This window comes from Aspergillus eucalypticola (assembly GCF_003184535.1).
Source record: "Aspergillus eucalypticola CBS 122712 chromosome Unknown BO83scaffold_13, whole genome shotgun sequence".
Classification (NCBI taxonomy): domain Eukaryota; kingdom Fungi; phylum Ascomycota; class Eurotiomycetes; order Eurotiales; family Aspergillaceae; genus Aspergillus; species Aspergillus eucalypticola.
The window spans coordinates 666,010-680,018 of record NW_020290287.1 but is presented as its reverse complement, the minus strand read 5'-3'; the positions used below and the strand labels follow the sequence as shown (position 1 = coordinate 680,018).

The 14,009-nt window shown below is 51.6% G+C and overlaps 7 protein-coding genes across 7 annotated transcripts; 4 read left to right on the top strand and 3 right to left on the bottom strand.

The window, feature by feature from the left end:
- Positions 1-146: 146 nt before the first annotated feature.
- On the top strand, positions 147-770 carry BO83DRAFT_389139 (RNA polymerase II mediator complex middle subunit MED9; the record flags this gene model as incomplete). Its single annotated transcript, XM_025532786.1, has 1 exon — positions 147-770. One exon carries the CDS (start codon positions 147-149, stop codon positions 768-770), a length of 624 nt encoding a protein of 207 aa, XP_025387975.1.
- A 1,459-nt stretch (positions 771-2,229) lies between these two features.
- BO83DRAFT_437722 (glycine hydroxymethyltransferase SHM2) lies at positions 2,230-4,376 on the top strand. Its single transcript, XM_025536040.1, has 4 exons — positions 2,230-2,401; positions 2,474-2,524; positions 2,591-2,955; positions 3,026-4,376. Exons 1-4 carry the CDS (start codon positions 2,366-2,368, stop codon positions 3,987-3,989), a joined length of 1,416 nt encoding a protein of 471 aa, XP_025387974.1. The 5' UTR covers positions 2,230-2,365; the 3' UTR covers positions 3,990-4,376.
- Positions 4,377-4,422: 46 nt separating this feature from the next.
- Positions 4,423-6,561, bottom strand: BO83DRAFT_361692 (putative prenylcysteine lyase). The gene is made up of 2 exons (XM_025529471.1): positions 6,164-6,561; positions 4,423-6,104 (listed from the first exon to the last, which is right to left on the bottom strand). Exons 1-2 carry the CDS (start codon positions 6,321-6,323, stop codon positions 4,606-4,608), a joined length of 1,659 nt encoding a protein of 552 aa, XP_025387973.1. The 5' UTR covers positions 6,324-6,561; the 3' UTR covers positions 4,423-4,605.
- A 183-nt stretch (positions 6,562-6,744) lies between these two features.
- BO83DRAFT_378761 (small subunit rRNA maturation protein TSR4) lies at positions 6,745-8,416 on the top strand. Its single transcript, XM_025531338.1, has one exon. It carries the CDS (start codon positions 7,150-7,152, stop codon positions 8,290-8,292), a length of 1,143 nt encoding a protein of 380 aa, XP_025387972.1. The 5' UTR covers positions 6,745-7,149; the 3' UTR covers positions 8,293-8,416.
- Positions 8,417-9,063: 647 nt separating this feature from the next.
- Positions 9,064-10,074, bottom strand: BO83DRAFT_389135 (CSN8/PSMD8/EIF3K family protein; the record flags this gene model as incomplete). The annotated part of the gene is made up of 2 exons (XM_025532785.1): positions 9,064-9,649; positions 9,905-10,074. 2 exons carry the CDS (start codon positions 10,072-10,074, stop codon positions 9,064-9,066), a joined length of 756 nt encoding a protein of 251 aa, XP_025387971.1.
- Positions 10,075-10,591: 517 nt separating this feature from the next.
- On the top strand, positions 10,592-12,157 carry BO83DRAFT_408521 (sterol desaturase family protein). The gene is made up of 3 exons (XM_025534057.1): positions 10,592-11,031; positions 11,106-11,611; positions 11,658-12,157. The coding sequence occupies exons 1-3, from the start codon at positions 10,811-10,813 to the stop codon at positions 11,828-11,830; spliced, it is 900 nt and encodes a 299-aa protein (XP_025387970.1). The 5' UTR covers positions 10,592-10,810; the 3' UTR covers positions 11,831-12,157.
- BO83DRAFT_408520 (Zn(II)2Cys6 transcription factor) lies at positions 11,658-13,971 on the bottom strand (the record flags this gene model as incomplete). The annotated part of the gene is made up of 4 exons (XM_025534056.1): positions 11,658-12,309; positions 12,348-12,646; positions 12,700-13,769; positions 13,960-13,971. 4 exons carry the CDS (start codon positions 13,969-13,971, stop codon positions 12,002-12,004), a joined length of 1,689 nt encoding a protein of 562 aa, XP_025387969.1. The 3' UTR covers positions 11,658-12,001.
- Between the last annotated feature and the right edge of the window lie 38 nt (positions 13,972-14,009).

Genomic DNA, 14,009 nt, shown 5'->3' with positions numbered 1-14,009 from the left:
TCCCTAAACAATTACCCAGCTTCCCCCGCGAAACGAGGCTATTCCATTTCCCCACGTGAGCCGCCTGCTCTGATACTTCGACTTTTTGTCTCTTCTTCTTCTTCTTTTTCGTCGTGTGTCTGGTCCGCGGTATTGCCCTTCCCGCGATGGCGTCCCGATCCCCCACGGCGGTGACTCCCCTACCAAAATCATCCGTCGCGCCCGAGACCCCGATGGTCAGAGACGCCCCCGCAACCCCCCAAGCCGTCCCTTTCCCTTCTCCACAGACATTCGACATTGTTCCGCCGTTGCATGGCCTCCTTTCACGTCTTTTATCGCCGCCAACGAACGCTGCTGGCGTATCCAATGGCGTGAGAGCGGCCGATGACCCTAACGGAGCTGGTGCTCCTACCGGACCACCTTCAGGCACCCCCGGCCAACCTCAATCGCAACAACAAGCGGGGCCTGACAACACCAACACTGCTGGAGTCCTGGGGACAGTACCTTCAGCTGGTCCAGGTGGTGCAGAAATATCCGGCTTGGGTTCGAGTACCTCTCCAGCGCTCGATATCAAGGACCTTCCGACAGAGGTCAGCTCAATCAAAATTCGCATTCAGAAGGCACAAGCCGTGGTGGAAAACCTACCCGACGTAGATCGGTCGGTTGCCGACCAAGAAGAGGAAATCGAGGAGCTGGAGGACCGCATTGCAAAGCTCAAGTCGGTCATCGCCGACTTTGGCCAGATGGCAAGCCCAGGGTGTGCTAAGAAGCTCAAGTCCCAGGGACCTTGAGGGTGTGCGCGGAAGATGGTATGACTGTATGTGTAAAAGGTTCAATGCCAACTGCCCTCGATCGAGCACGTTGATCGCGTCAAGTCCACGGCAAGGATCTGGGAAGGATTCCCTGGAATCACTTCGCAAACCCGAGGGTAAAGAGCAACCTATATCGAGCTTGGGATGATATCATACACTGCGACTCTGCCGGGTTAAGGGCTTAGGGAACAGGACACCGGAAGATCCAGTTGAGCAGGTTATTAGGTTCGCCCAACTCATCTTCACTCAAACTCCGGATAAAGCATAAGTTGGAGGAGCCATAGGTTGGTCAGTGTATGCGACTCCTGGTATCGCACAAGTGGTTGTATTGTGCCGGACACACAGATGCTCTTATGGGGAAAGCTTTTTTGGGGGTTCTGCTGTCTTTCCATTACTCGTGCTATCGAGATTAGGAGCTATGGCTTGTCCAAATTGCCATGTGATGATGAAGAAAGGAACAGGTCTTAATGTTTGCAAAACCTCCCAGTTGTCCAGCAGAACTTCTCTGATGGTGTCTCTCTGATCGTTTCTCTCGGGTGGGGGACTGTTCGCAAGCTGCTTTGACCCCTCCAGCGCCACCACGGTCCCCATCACAAGGTGCGAGCATCCCGAGAGGCCACACTTGCTATGGGAATTGGAAGATCTATGGTGGAGCAGGATTTGTAACGGCCGCACTGTGATACGGATGGCTATCTAAAAGTAGAAGCTACGAAATAATAGTGGAGTTGGATATATGCTATGACTCATTATTATAGCAGGATTATTATAGCAGGATTATTATTTCAGAATAAATGAAGCTCATTCTGCAGAATGACTACAACACTTACGTCCCTCATACGCAACATAACCTCAACAACATCGAGACCTGATTCATATTGTATTATATTATGTTCTTTGAAAAACCTTGACAACTCATCAGCCCTCCAGATGTAGATCGAGGCCCTCGTGTTTCATTGGGGATGGTAGCTTCAGTTGACCCAATGCTGATCGTCCAGCGGCACCAATCGGAGCTGGGCTGGTAGGCTAGTGGATTGACTTTTTCCTGCCTCTCTGTCGCCTTCAGCCACTTAGTGGCATCCCGGTCGGGATTCCGAGATTGAGGGAAAATTTACTAGATTGATTCTTGTCATACTGTATTCTGGTCAGCCATGACACCTAATATATCACTAACATCAATTGCTTCTTGCATATGTTGGTCTGTTGCTGATGGGTCAAGATGAGATATACTTTCCTTTCCTGTAGTCATTGAGTAATGAAGACGAGTAAGCGCCAAATAATTTCCCCGAGCCGGTGAAGGCATGGCCGGGCTCCGATGTCGTCCCCCCGGGGCCCGATGGGGCTTAGCTCGGGTTTAGAGCACAGGCGGCGGGGTGTAAGACTCACGTTCCGTCTTTCTTGGGTCCTGAGGCAATCTTTTTTTCCCTCCCCCACCCCATCCCTAGCTTTTCCTCTTCTTCCCTCTTAATCCTCCCTTCTTCCCTCTTCTTCTTCCTTTTCTTCATCCTCAACTTTCATCTCATTCTTCCCCTCTTTCCTCCTCTAACTCCCCTTTTCCTCACACATCCCTCTACACAATGGCTACCTACGCTCTCTCTCCGGCTCACCGGAACGTAAGTACCCCACTGCACTTTTTTTCCATCTGGGGTGTCCTCGCAGCAGCACTCACTGACTCATCGATGTAGCAAATGGAGGTGTCCCTCGTGGACAGCGATCCTGAGATCGCCCAGATCATGGTACGTTTCCCACTGTTTTCCTTCTGAAGCAGATGTGGTGTCATGGTACTAACTGCCCGATTACAGGAGAAGGAAATCCAACGTCAGCGCGAATCCATCGTCCTGATCGCCTCGGAGAACTTCACCTCCCACGCTGTCTTCGATGCTCTGGGTTCCCCCATGAGCAACAAGTACTCCGAGGGTTACCCCGGTGCTCGCTACTACGGTGGCAACCAGCACATCGATGCTATCGAGCTTACTTGCCAGGCTCGTGCCCTCAAGGCTTTCAACCTCGACCCCGCCAAGTGGGGCGTCAACGTTCAGTGCCTCAGTGGTAGCCCTGCCAACCTGCAGGTCTACCAGGCTCTCATGCGTCCTCACGACCGTCTCATGGGTCTTGATCTTCCCCACGGTGGTCACTTGAGTCACGGTTACCAGACTCCCGCCAAGAAGTAAGTTTGCGGATTTGCCTCCCGACAACATGAGACATCAACATTGGATGCTAACCTTGACACTCCACAGGATCTCTGCTGTCTCTACCTACTTCGAGACCTTCCCCTACCGTGTCAACCTTGAGACCGGTATCATTGACTACGATCAACTCGAGGCCAACGCCGAGCTCTACCGCCCTAAGTGCTTGGTTGCTGGTACCTCCGCCTACTGCCGCCTGATCGACTACGCTCGCATGCGCAAGATCGCTGACAAGGTCGGCGCCTACCTCATTGTCGACATGGCTCACATCTCCGGTCTGATTGCCGCCGGTGTCATCCCCTCTCCCTTCGAGTACGCCGATGTTGTCACCACCACCACCCACAAGTCCCTCCGTGGTCCCCGTGGTGCCATGATCTTCTTCCGCAAGGGTGTCCGCAGCACTGACCCCAAGACCGGCAAGGACATCATGTATGACCTTGAGGGCCCCATCAACTTCTCCGTCTTCCCTGGTCACCAGGGTGGTCCCCACAACCACACCATCACTGCTCTGGCCGTTGCCCTTAAGCAGGCTGCTTCCCCCGAGTTCAAGCAGTACCAGGAGCAGGTCATTAAGAACGCCAAGGCTCTCGAGGAGGAGTTCAAGACCCTCGGCCACAAGCTTGTCTCTGACGGCACTGACAGCCACATGGTCCTTGTCGACCTCCGCAACAAGAGCCTGGACGGTGCTCGTGTCGAGGCTGTCCTCGAGCAGATCAACATTGCTTGCAACAAGAACTCCATCCCTGGTGACAAGTCTGCTCTGACCCCCTGCGGTATCCGTATCGGTGCCCCCGCCATGACCACCCGTGGTATGGGTGAGGAGGACTTCAAGCGCATTGCCCGCTACATTGACCAGTCCATCAACCTCTGCAAGAAGGTCCAGAGCGAGCTCCCCAAGGAGGCCAACAAGCTCAAGGACTTCAAGGCCAAGGTTGCCTCCGAGACCGTCCCTGAGATCCTCAGCCTCCGCAAGGAGGTTGCTGAGTGGGCCAGCACCTTCCCCCTCCCCGTCTAAGCTAGTTATAGCCGGGTGAACTTTTGATATGATACCATAACATTCTATCTTCTTCTTTTCTCCTTTTCTTTTTTTCTTTCTTTGTTTTTTTATCTTGTTAGGTTACGAGTTCAACATCATTGCGAGCAAAAACGGATTGTGGGCTGTGCGTTCTAAGGGGTTTTATACAGGTCTGCTTTTTCAACCTTACGCGGGTCATGGGATATGGATATGCATTGAGCATGTGAATGAACAAATAGCACCGGGATGGCTTCTTCAACACTTCTTCAACAGGGCAGGAAAAGTTCGTGGTTGCATGGAGGCTTGGTACGCCTGGTTGAGTATTACTTCTTACCTAGTAAATAGGTATTATGAACTGAAATAGAAAGATAATAAGTTCCATGAGACAACAGCTGTCCAATTGAGTATTTGTAGAGTTTTGTGTAGATATTCCCGGGACTTCATTCTCAATGCATTAGTGAATACTATATACTCTAGACAATTATAGTATATGGTCACAAGTGCCATATATCGTCATGCCATTAAAACCTGCACCGACAGCGCGGCACGAGAACAGATGACTTGATACTAGGAAAAGTCCTGCCAATTTCCCATTCTCCGTTCCTTGCCGTTCCCTTTATAGCTCATGACGAACCGAATCCGCTGTCGACTCTCCCTCCCCCTCTTCAACCTGGGCCTGCCACTCTCGAGACATCAAAGCAGCTACATTCCTCCCCATCAATGCACTTGTCTCCATTGTAGAGATGAAGCTTTCAATTCCGCCCGTATACCAGACATGAGGGGCAAGAAGCGGCTCTTCAAACGTGACCCGTGGATATTCGAACGGATACGGCCGCCAGATCTTCTCATGGAACCAGCTGATGTCTCGCTTGGAGAGATCGCCGATGGAAGTGTCAGTTTCAGTGTCGGTGGTAGAAGATGACTTGTGCTCCAGGCCGAGAATCGATTCAATGAATTCGGCTGTTGGCCGTTCCGGGGAGAATATCTTGTACACGTAGTGTTTCCCTTCTGATGGGTCTGGAGCGTCCACGGTCCGGAGAGTGCTGATGCTCCAGAAGCCAGCTGGGCCGACTCCGGCTTCGCTTTTTCCGATGTCGCTGTCCGGAGGGAGGGTGGTGAGGATTGTCTCCGGGGTGTAGGCATTGGGTTCTGTGAGGCCAAAGTATTTAGGTGAGAGACGGTGCGGGGAGGCGAAGAGGGTGACGTAGAGTGTTACGAAGGGAATCTCATCCGGCGTCTTCTTTAGTGGTGGGGTAACGGTGATGTTGGAGAATTGCCATGGACCGGCGATGACAACCTCATCGAACTCGAGCTTCTCTTCGGAGTTGGTGTTCGTGTTGAAGGTTAGGGTTGAGGGGCCGTGGGCGTCCCAGTCGAGGGATGTCACTGTGTGGTTTAAGCGGACGTCGGCGTGAGACAATTTGAGCATTCCATCGAAGATCAGCCAGTTGCCTCCCTCCACGGCCATGGCACCTTCAGTTGCCATGCAGACCATGGTCTCGAGACCATGAATTAGAGCAAGGTTCTGTCCGTAGTTGACGCGGGTACTAGCTTGGATAACTTCACGGGAGAACTTGGCGGATACCTGGTTCTGCTGGAGGAAAGCCTCTCCAGGAACGGCAGTTATATTGACCAACCCTACTGCTTCTGAAGCGGATGTAAGGGATGAAAAAGGGAATATGGGCTCGTCGTAGATTTTGAGGAAGTTGTTGACGGTCGATCTCATTAAACGATAGGTCCTCACGGGTGTCCATCCGTACCTCCAAACCAGCTTCGCAATGTTCCACCAGGACGAGGCTTCCTTCATTACAAAGACGAACTGCTCGCCGTCCCAGACGCCAAGGGTGTCTTCGGTCTCTCTGGGTCGGTCATGATTGGCGCTGTTAACGTGAAGTCCCAGCTCTTTGGATGCGTTGACAAGGTGATGGTTGGCCTCCACGAAGATCGAAGCACCTAGCTCTACGGGTGTAGCTGGATTGTCATGGACATTCACTGTTGTGGAACGGCCGCCAACATATGGAGAGCGTTCGAAGACCGTTATATTGAGGGGAATGTGCAAGGCATCCGCATACTTGCGTAGTGAATAAGCAGTGCTAGACCCCGCAGCCCCCGCTCCTATTGAGAAGGTTAATTGTTGTCAATGGTACAGGAGGGGATCATGGGAATGATCTCACCGATCACGGCGACCCTCTTGGGTGGTGTGACTCCAAATGAGCCCAGGGGTTGCTGTTCGGTGGCATTGGCATGTGGGGGAAGGCATAAAGCTAAGACGTAGTATACTACATGAATATGAAGAATAAAGTGAAGAAAATATGAAAGAGATGAGCGATACATGAATGCTCAAATTGATGAATTGCTTATTTAGTGAAGCAATGCTTCCACACTTGTGGACGTTACGATCGTTAGATGCAGGAGCTTGAAGAAGCAACGGTGCTCATGCTCAGGAGCTCGCTTGCAAAAAGAACCTGCTCTATAACCTCTTTTATAGAGATTTGCCAGATGAAGTAGATCTATAGTAAGCCGTAAAAGGGAAAAGTGAAGATGGAATGAAGATGAAGATGAAACGAAGTGGAATCGATGGTCGATGGCGAGATGCTGGAGATGTACTGACTGACGTATCACACGGGTATGTATCGATACCACAGTTACTGCACTAGCCTATATCAGGAATAGCGCATTCTGGGGCTATCGCCGATGGGGCTTTTCCCGTTTGGGCCATTCCCTCTTTTTTTGCGCCAGAATTTCGGGCAGAAAAGAAAGACGCGCTCTTCTGGTGATAAACTTCATCGCAACCTCTTCTGCGTCAGGACAAGGATTTCATTGTTCTTGGTCTTACCCACTGATTTTCGAATTGACTATTATACATTATCTTCCTTGACCATACCAGCAACAGCATCATGGATCCCTACGACAGCGACTCCTCCTTCGACGATGAGGGGGACTTCAGCGAGACCAACGTGCTGCTGGGCTACGCAGCCGATGAGATTGTAGAAGACACCATCAGTCACCTGGGAGGCTGGCCGGTACGTACAATCCTCAATTCATCTCCTGATCCCCTTTTCCCGTAGTCCGACTACCAAAATACCCCTCACAGACCTGGCTCGACGACGCTACCCCACCTCCGGGCGACTTCGCCAAATGCAAAGTCTGCAACCAGCCCATGCTCCTCCTCCTCGAGCTGCACGGTGACCTCCCCAACGACTTCCCCGACGATGAACGCCGTCTCTACATCTTCTCCTGCCCCCGCAAAGCCTGCAACCGCAAACCAGGCAGTATCCGGGCCCTGCGCGCCGTCAGAAAGCTGAAGATCGAGCCCCAACATCAACCTCCCCGCCAAAAGGAAGAACAAAAGCCAGAATCCCCGAACGAGGTGAAGAAAGAAGAAGAAGAAGCGAAGAAGCCCGCCGCCCCGAAGCCAGACCTCGGAGCCAGCCTATTCGGTTCCTCCACTCTCACCAGCAGCGTCTCCGCCAGCGCAAACCCCTTCTCCGCCGGCGCTTCTTCCACCAGCACCAACAACAACCCGTTCGCAGCTCCAGCGCCCTCCCCCGGCCTCGCCGCCAAACCCACCACCTCTCCAGCACCTACTCTCTCCGAATCCTTCGCCGACAAAGTCCGCATCTCCTCTCCTCAACAACAACAACCCAAAACCAACCTCATCCCACCTCCCGAAGCCTCCACCACCCCCAACACTCCCTGGCCCGCCCAATCCGACTTCCCAACACCCTACACAAACTTCTACCTCGATGCCGAATACGAGGCCATGTCCCGCCCCTCCACACCTACTATCCCCGCCAACGTGACCATCGACAACACAGAAGAAGAGGGTCCCAATGGCGGCGCAGCGGAGCTCAAAGATACCTTTGAATCCGAGCTCGACAAGGCGTTCATCCGCTTCTCTACCCGTCTCGGCCATAACCCCGAACAAGTCCTCCGCTACGAGTTCCGCGGTACGCCATTGCTCTATTCCCATGCTGATGCGGTGGGCAAGCGGCTCCACGACCCGGCGAAGACAGCGAACCCCAATGCCAAGGTTACTACGGTTGGTGGAGGGAGTCGCATGCCTCGCTGTGAGTATTGTGGTAGTGAGCGCGTGTTTGAGTTGCAGCTTGTGCCTCATGTTATCAGTGTGTTGGAGGATGGGAGGGAAGGTGTGGGGCTGGGACCCAAGGATGATGCTGGTATGGAGTGGGGGACTATCATTTTGGGAGTCTGTGGGAAGGATTGTGGACCGAAGGAAGTCGGTGTTGTCGGTTATAGAGAGGAGTGGGCTGGTGTGCAGTGGGAGGAACAGGCGAAATAGAATGATGATGAGGATGATGATGGGTTACGGATTGGAACTGTGAGGCGTAATGTCCGTTCAAGACTTGATGTTGATGACATATATATCATATATAGACTTGTGTTCTTTTTGTTTAGGATTGGTTTCGAAATCAAAAGTACATACAATACTACTACTACTACTACTACTACTACTACTACTACTACTACTACTACTACTGGTTGTCTGTTACATCGCTGGGCATGATTTAATATAAATTGTACTGTACTGGTACTGATCGCTTTTTGTGTACACGCACAATATGGATATCTTCGGTGAAATTGCGTTAACTTTTCACGTAGAGAGAAATATGGTGAGAGGATAATCAAGGAGGAGAAAAAATGATATAGGAGGTAAGATGGAAGAGGAAAGAGATAAAAGATGATGATGATGATGAAACACAACCTAGTCATGCAGAAGCAAAACTCGAAACGCCAATTGCGCCAGGTCCGGACTTCCCAACCCTCTCCCATGCTGGTCTATCCCCGTCATCATCATCTTTTTTGGTTATGTTATAAGAGGCTCCGAGCTCGTGTCATGGGGGGTATCCGAAGCAGACACTTCGTCCCGTGTTCTTCTTTTGAAACTTTTCTTTTCGGATGGTCATTCTTCCAAACAAGACAGACCGAGATCGAGACCTGGGGGGAATGTCTGATCTTCGTTCGAGGCAAAATATTAGCAAGAATAGAAAGGGAATCTAGAACGAGAAAGGCTGCGTTGCGATGCGGATAACTATTTATCGTTGAGATCCGCTCATGCAGCCTGCTCGAAACCCCGGCGGATGACACGGCCGAACATGTCAACACCGACACGCTCGCTCTTGACCTCGCTGCGGGCCTCGTTCTCCTTGTTGGTGGGCACCTTGATCACGGTGTTGGCACCAGACTTGACCACCTCCCAGCTGCAGACCTCGGCGACGAACTTCTCGAGAGCCTCGCGGCTGCGCAGGTCGAGCCACTGCTCCAGAACCTCGGCAGGGATCTCACGGAAGGTCTTGCCAACCTCAACGGCAATGCGGATGCGCACGAGCTCCTCGAAGCCGGCAACGTCGGCAACAAGGTCGGCGTACAAGTCGTCCGAGTTCAGGGTGGACCAGAACTGGGTGTACTGAGCAGACTCGAGGAGGGTGGAGAGACGGGCGAGCTTCTGGATTGACTCGACGAAGTCGGAGGTCTGGGCGGCGGCCTGGGCCTCAGCGTCGGAGGCCTGGAAGGGCTGAGTGTGGGCGGGAAGGAGAGCAAGGCAGAGGGAGAAAGCGGGAGAGGGGAAGACGGTCAGGGCCTTGACGAGGACGTTGGTGACGGTCTCCGCCTGGAGAAGGTGGGGGTTGAACTGGTACCTGCCAGAGGGCGTGAAGGGGTTAGCATCTTTGTGGAGTATGATGTATATGCGACAGAATATAAGGTCGAATGAATGGTTTTGTTTCAGGAGAATTGAGTCTCGACATCCCCCAAAGTAGGGTGTCAGGTAATAGGAAACGTGATAATGATATAAGATTCTTCATCACATAAAACCAGATAGGTTCCCCGCGTCGGAGCTCTTTTTGTTTCGGCTGAAAGTATTTTGGGTTGGACAGAGAGGCGCATGAACTCACAGCTTCAGCAAGGCCAGGTTGGCGTAGCAGTCGAAGGTGCGGTCCTCGCACTGCTGGGCGACATAGTCCTGGAAGACAGTGGTGGTCTCGGGGTTGTAGCGGTCGAGGCCATTGAGAATGGCGTCAATGTTGGCCGGGCGGGTCTCGCACTTGTCGAAGGTGACACCCATCTTGACGGAGTTGAGGATAATGGATGAGTCGGGGGAAGAAGAGGGGAAGGCGTGGGTGGGTGGAGGAGGAGAGGGAGGGAAGCAGAACGAGGGGATAGAATGAGAGCAACGGAATGGATGGACTCGAGGTTTGGCTGGCCCGACTTGCTTTTGGTGGAATTTTCGATTGTCTCGCTGTGCGGCTGCCCGGCCGTCGGAACCAACCCCAACTCGGTTAATTTGTCCGATGCATCTGCATTGGCATTATTTTATTCCATCCATCGCAGTTTACTAATCTGCAGTCAATAACTAAGACTTTGAACTAAGCATTAGTGGCTGATCTGGTAATCGTATGATATAATTTGTTTCTTAATTGAACCAAACTCCACGTGGCCCCGGAATCGGTCTCGCCGGGGGAAATGGATCTCCCTCTCCCGTGGTGGGATCATGTCGGTGTTGGTAGGGATAGCCCGTGTCGCCAGTGTATTTTGTTAGTAGGGAATCGCCCCCGTGTAGGTTTACCCCGTGGTAGGTATATCCCGTGGTAGGGATTCGCCGCGTATATAAGGTGACGGGGGTAACAATAAACACAGTAGTAGCTTCTGCGTGTGATATCTAGTACGGAGTTGTATGAACAACCGATCGCAAATTTTCTTTTCCTTCGTCCCAAGCAGCAGTCGCATTTCCTGGGCGCTACCAGAATACCCTAAACAGCCCTAACGATATCCCCGGGTACTACCAGACACCTTCACTCGCAATGGATGTCGTGCTCGATGTCCTCGACACATTCGTCCTCGATAGAGTGTACGCGTCAGTCCTGCCTGGTGGGAATAGTACCTCGGATTTCGATACATCGTTCTTCCTAAATCAACATGTTGGCCGTTACTACCCTCTTCAACCCTCTCAATGGGCGACCGCCAGTCGCTGGAAGCGCGATGACCTGCCGAGACAAGCTACCTCATTGTTGTTCATCACATGGTAATATTGTTCATGCTCTTCTCGCAAGTCAATCGAGCATGGTCCAGCTGACACCAAATTCGTTATACAACTAGGCTCTTCGGTCTAGCCATATACTTCATCGGCAGCACCATCTTCTACCACACATGGTGGGACAAGACTTTGCTTAAACATCCACGGTTCCTGAAGAATCAAGTCCGTCTGGAAATCGAGCAAGCCCTGTTCTCCATCCCGATAATGGCTATCCTCACGGTCCCGTTCTTCCTAGCAGAAATTCGTGGCTGGTCTAAGCTGTATGATTTCGCCAGCGAAGCTCCGTTCCCTGCGTACAACTGGCTCCAGTACCCCCTGTTCGTGGCATTCACCGATTCCGGCATTTATTGGATTCATAGAGCGGAGCATCACCCTTTGGTATATCGGTGGTTGCACAAGAGACATCACAAGTGGCTCGTGCCGACACCTTATGCGAGTTTCGCGTTCAACCCACTGGACGGGTGGGCGCAGAGTCTCCCGTACCACGTCTATCCGATGCTGTTCCCATTGCAGAAGGGTGCATATCTGGGCTTGTTTGTTTTCGTCACACTGTGGACGGTTTTGATCCGTAAGTGCCTCCCTTTGGTTGGGTGTCTCCCGCTAATCGCATCCAGACGACGCCGACTGCCTTTCTCATTCTGCTATCATCAATGGCCCCGAATGCCACACCCTGCACCACCTGTACTTCAATTATAACTATGGGCAGTTCACAACGTTCTGGGATCGTGTTGGAGGAACCTATCGGAAAGCCCGCGGCGACGAGTTCAAGATCGTCAAGAGTCAGTAGGATACACGCGCATAAGATCGCTCGCCTACAGGGGCGCAGCACTGCTCCGATGACTAGAGTCCATACCGCCGGTCGGGAAAGCCGGTCATTGAGCCTAACCTTGTAATATTAATGTTAATAATGGATAGAGAAGCCCCTCGCCTGTACATATTGTTAGACAAAACATATGAACTATGTCCTATTGGGACCTTTGATATTCCGGATGAAGTTGTTCAAGCTTTCTAGGTCGTCGGTTGCGGCGTTGTCCAGGTACCGAAAGTTCACGTTCCGCCCGCTGGCGCGATCAAGCGTAGCAGTCAATAGCCACCAGAGCTCTTCAGCATGCTTAGGATACCCCAAGTGCTGAATCCCTTCTTTACCCACAATGCTGGAGACGGAGTCCCAAATGGTTCGCCAATTGTCGGCGGCCCGTTTTATCGAGTTCGTGGATACCCACCCGAACAAGCCGGTTCTAGCTTGAAACGCGAGAGAGTGCATTGCTTGGGGCATGATTAGCTCGATTGCTTTGCATGGGGACGGTTATACAAACCATATATCAGGATCAACAGATGTTCGCCAACTAGTGAGCGACTCCATTGATTCAGGTCATCCGTTGCATTGTCATCAACCAGACGCGTAATAAACTCCCTTAACGAGGGTAGCGGGCGCCCCGCCGTATAAGAAGCGGCGATCTCGTTGAAAGATGATGCATTTTCAGCTTCAAATAGAGCGGAACTCCAAGGGAATTGACAGTCCATCTCGAATATCGACAATGCAGGGTGATTGTTGAAACAAACGGTGAGGAATCCATCCGCGAGAAAGGCCCAACAGGCGATTCTGGAGATTGGTGAGAAGTGCCCAATATTGATGCTCAACAGGTAGGGTCCTACCTTATACAAACTTCCTCGGCTATCATTGCTCCCCATGTCTCATCGTTACACATATCGGGTGTCATACTTCGCTTGAACTGAAGAATCCCCAACGATCGTACTGTGGAAATGACACATGGATGTCTAATTATACGAATGCGTCGTCTTGTACCCGTTTCGCCCTGCCCAAACTGAAGCATCTCGATGATCAAAGCTCCCTGAATAACTTCCAATGCAGGTAGGAGATAGGGAGCGCTGGTAGGGTGAGGATGTGATGATAGATTAGCCAACTGACGGAAGATATACTCCTCAGCTACGTCCAGTACTATACTTGAAAATACTGGACCATCTTGCGAGGTAGCATATGTTGCTCCAGCCAAGAATATTGCCAGGAGAAGAGGGTTCGAGATCTTTGCAGGATCGAACGTCGGAAAATGTACAATTGGAAGATGCCAATGAAGAGACTGGAAGTAAGCCGAGATAAACACCGAAATGTTGGAGGTCGTGAAAAGTGAGTTCAGTTCCGCCAATTCGAGCTGGGTTTGTTGGCCCTGGCCCATAGAATTCGAAGTCTCGACTAGAATCATCATCATCTCGCCGAGCCTGTGAGAAACTTTCAAAGAGAATGCACTTTCAGGCATAAACTCCATAGAAAGATGCCCAGTTGGGTTAGAAAAAGGCTGAAGGAACGGATCAGCACCTGAAAAGCCTGGAATGTAAGCCGACAAGGAGTCGTAGGGCAAGAGTGGTTCTTCCTGTTGGAAGTATGTCGGGTCAAGATGCCTTCTAGTAGACGATTTGGCTGTTTCTGCAATTGCAAGTTTGTCTTGCTTAACAGAGGGATCAGTGAAGTGTGCTAGGAAGAAAAATCGGTCGTCTCTTCTTTGCGGAGTCTGCGAGAGAGATGGCGAGGGTGATGAAGACATTGAGTAAGTATTATCTGTTGAAGGGGTCTGGGCTCCAAAGGAACATTGTTTCCCAAGGGATTGGCAACGAGAGCATGGTGATACCCTGTCGCAGGCTGTCTTTGCAAAGAAGCATTCGTCACAGGACTGCTTCTTCCTCCCGGGTTTAGCTGCTGCCGGAGGAGGCTGGTTGTGCTTTTTGGCACATATTTTACTATGCCTTCGTGCAACCTCCCTTGACATATATCAGATTAAAATGGTTTCATTCAGAAGTGTCGCGGGGTTTACGCACTTCTTCAAGAAGGATTTATTGCAGAAAGGGCAGCTTGAATGGGAGGCGCCGGTATCTGTCGGGTTGTCAGCAGGTTCCGCGTACCTGAGAAGGCATGATGTTCAGGGGCCTAACGTGTTGATTCATGTCGAAGC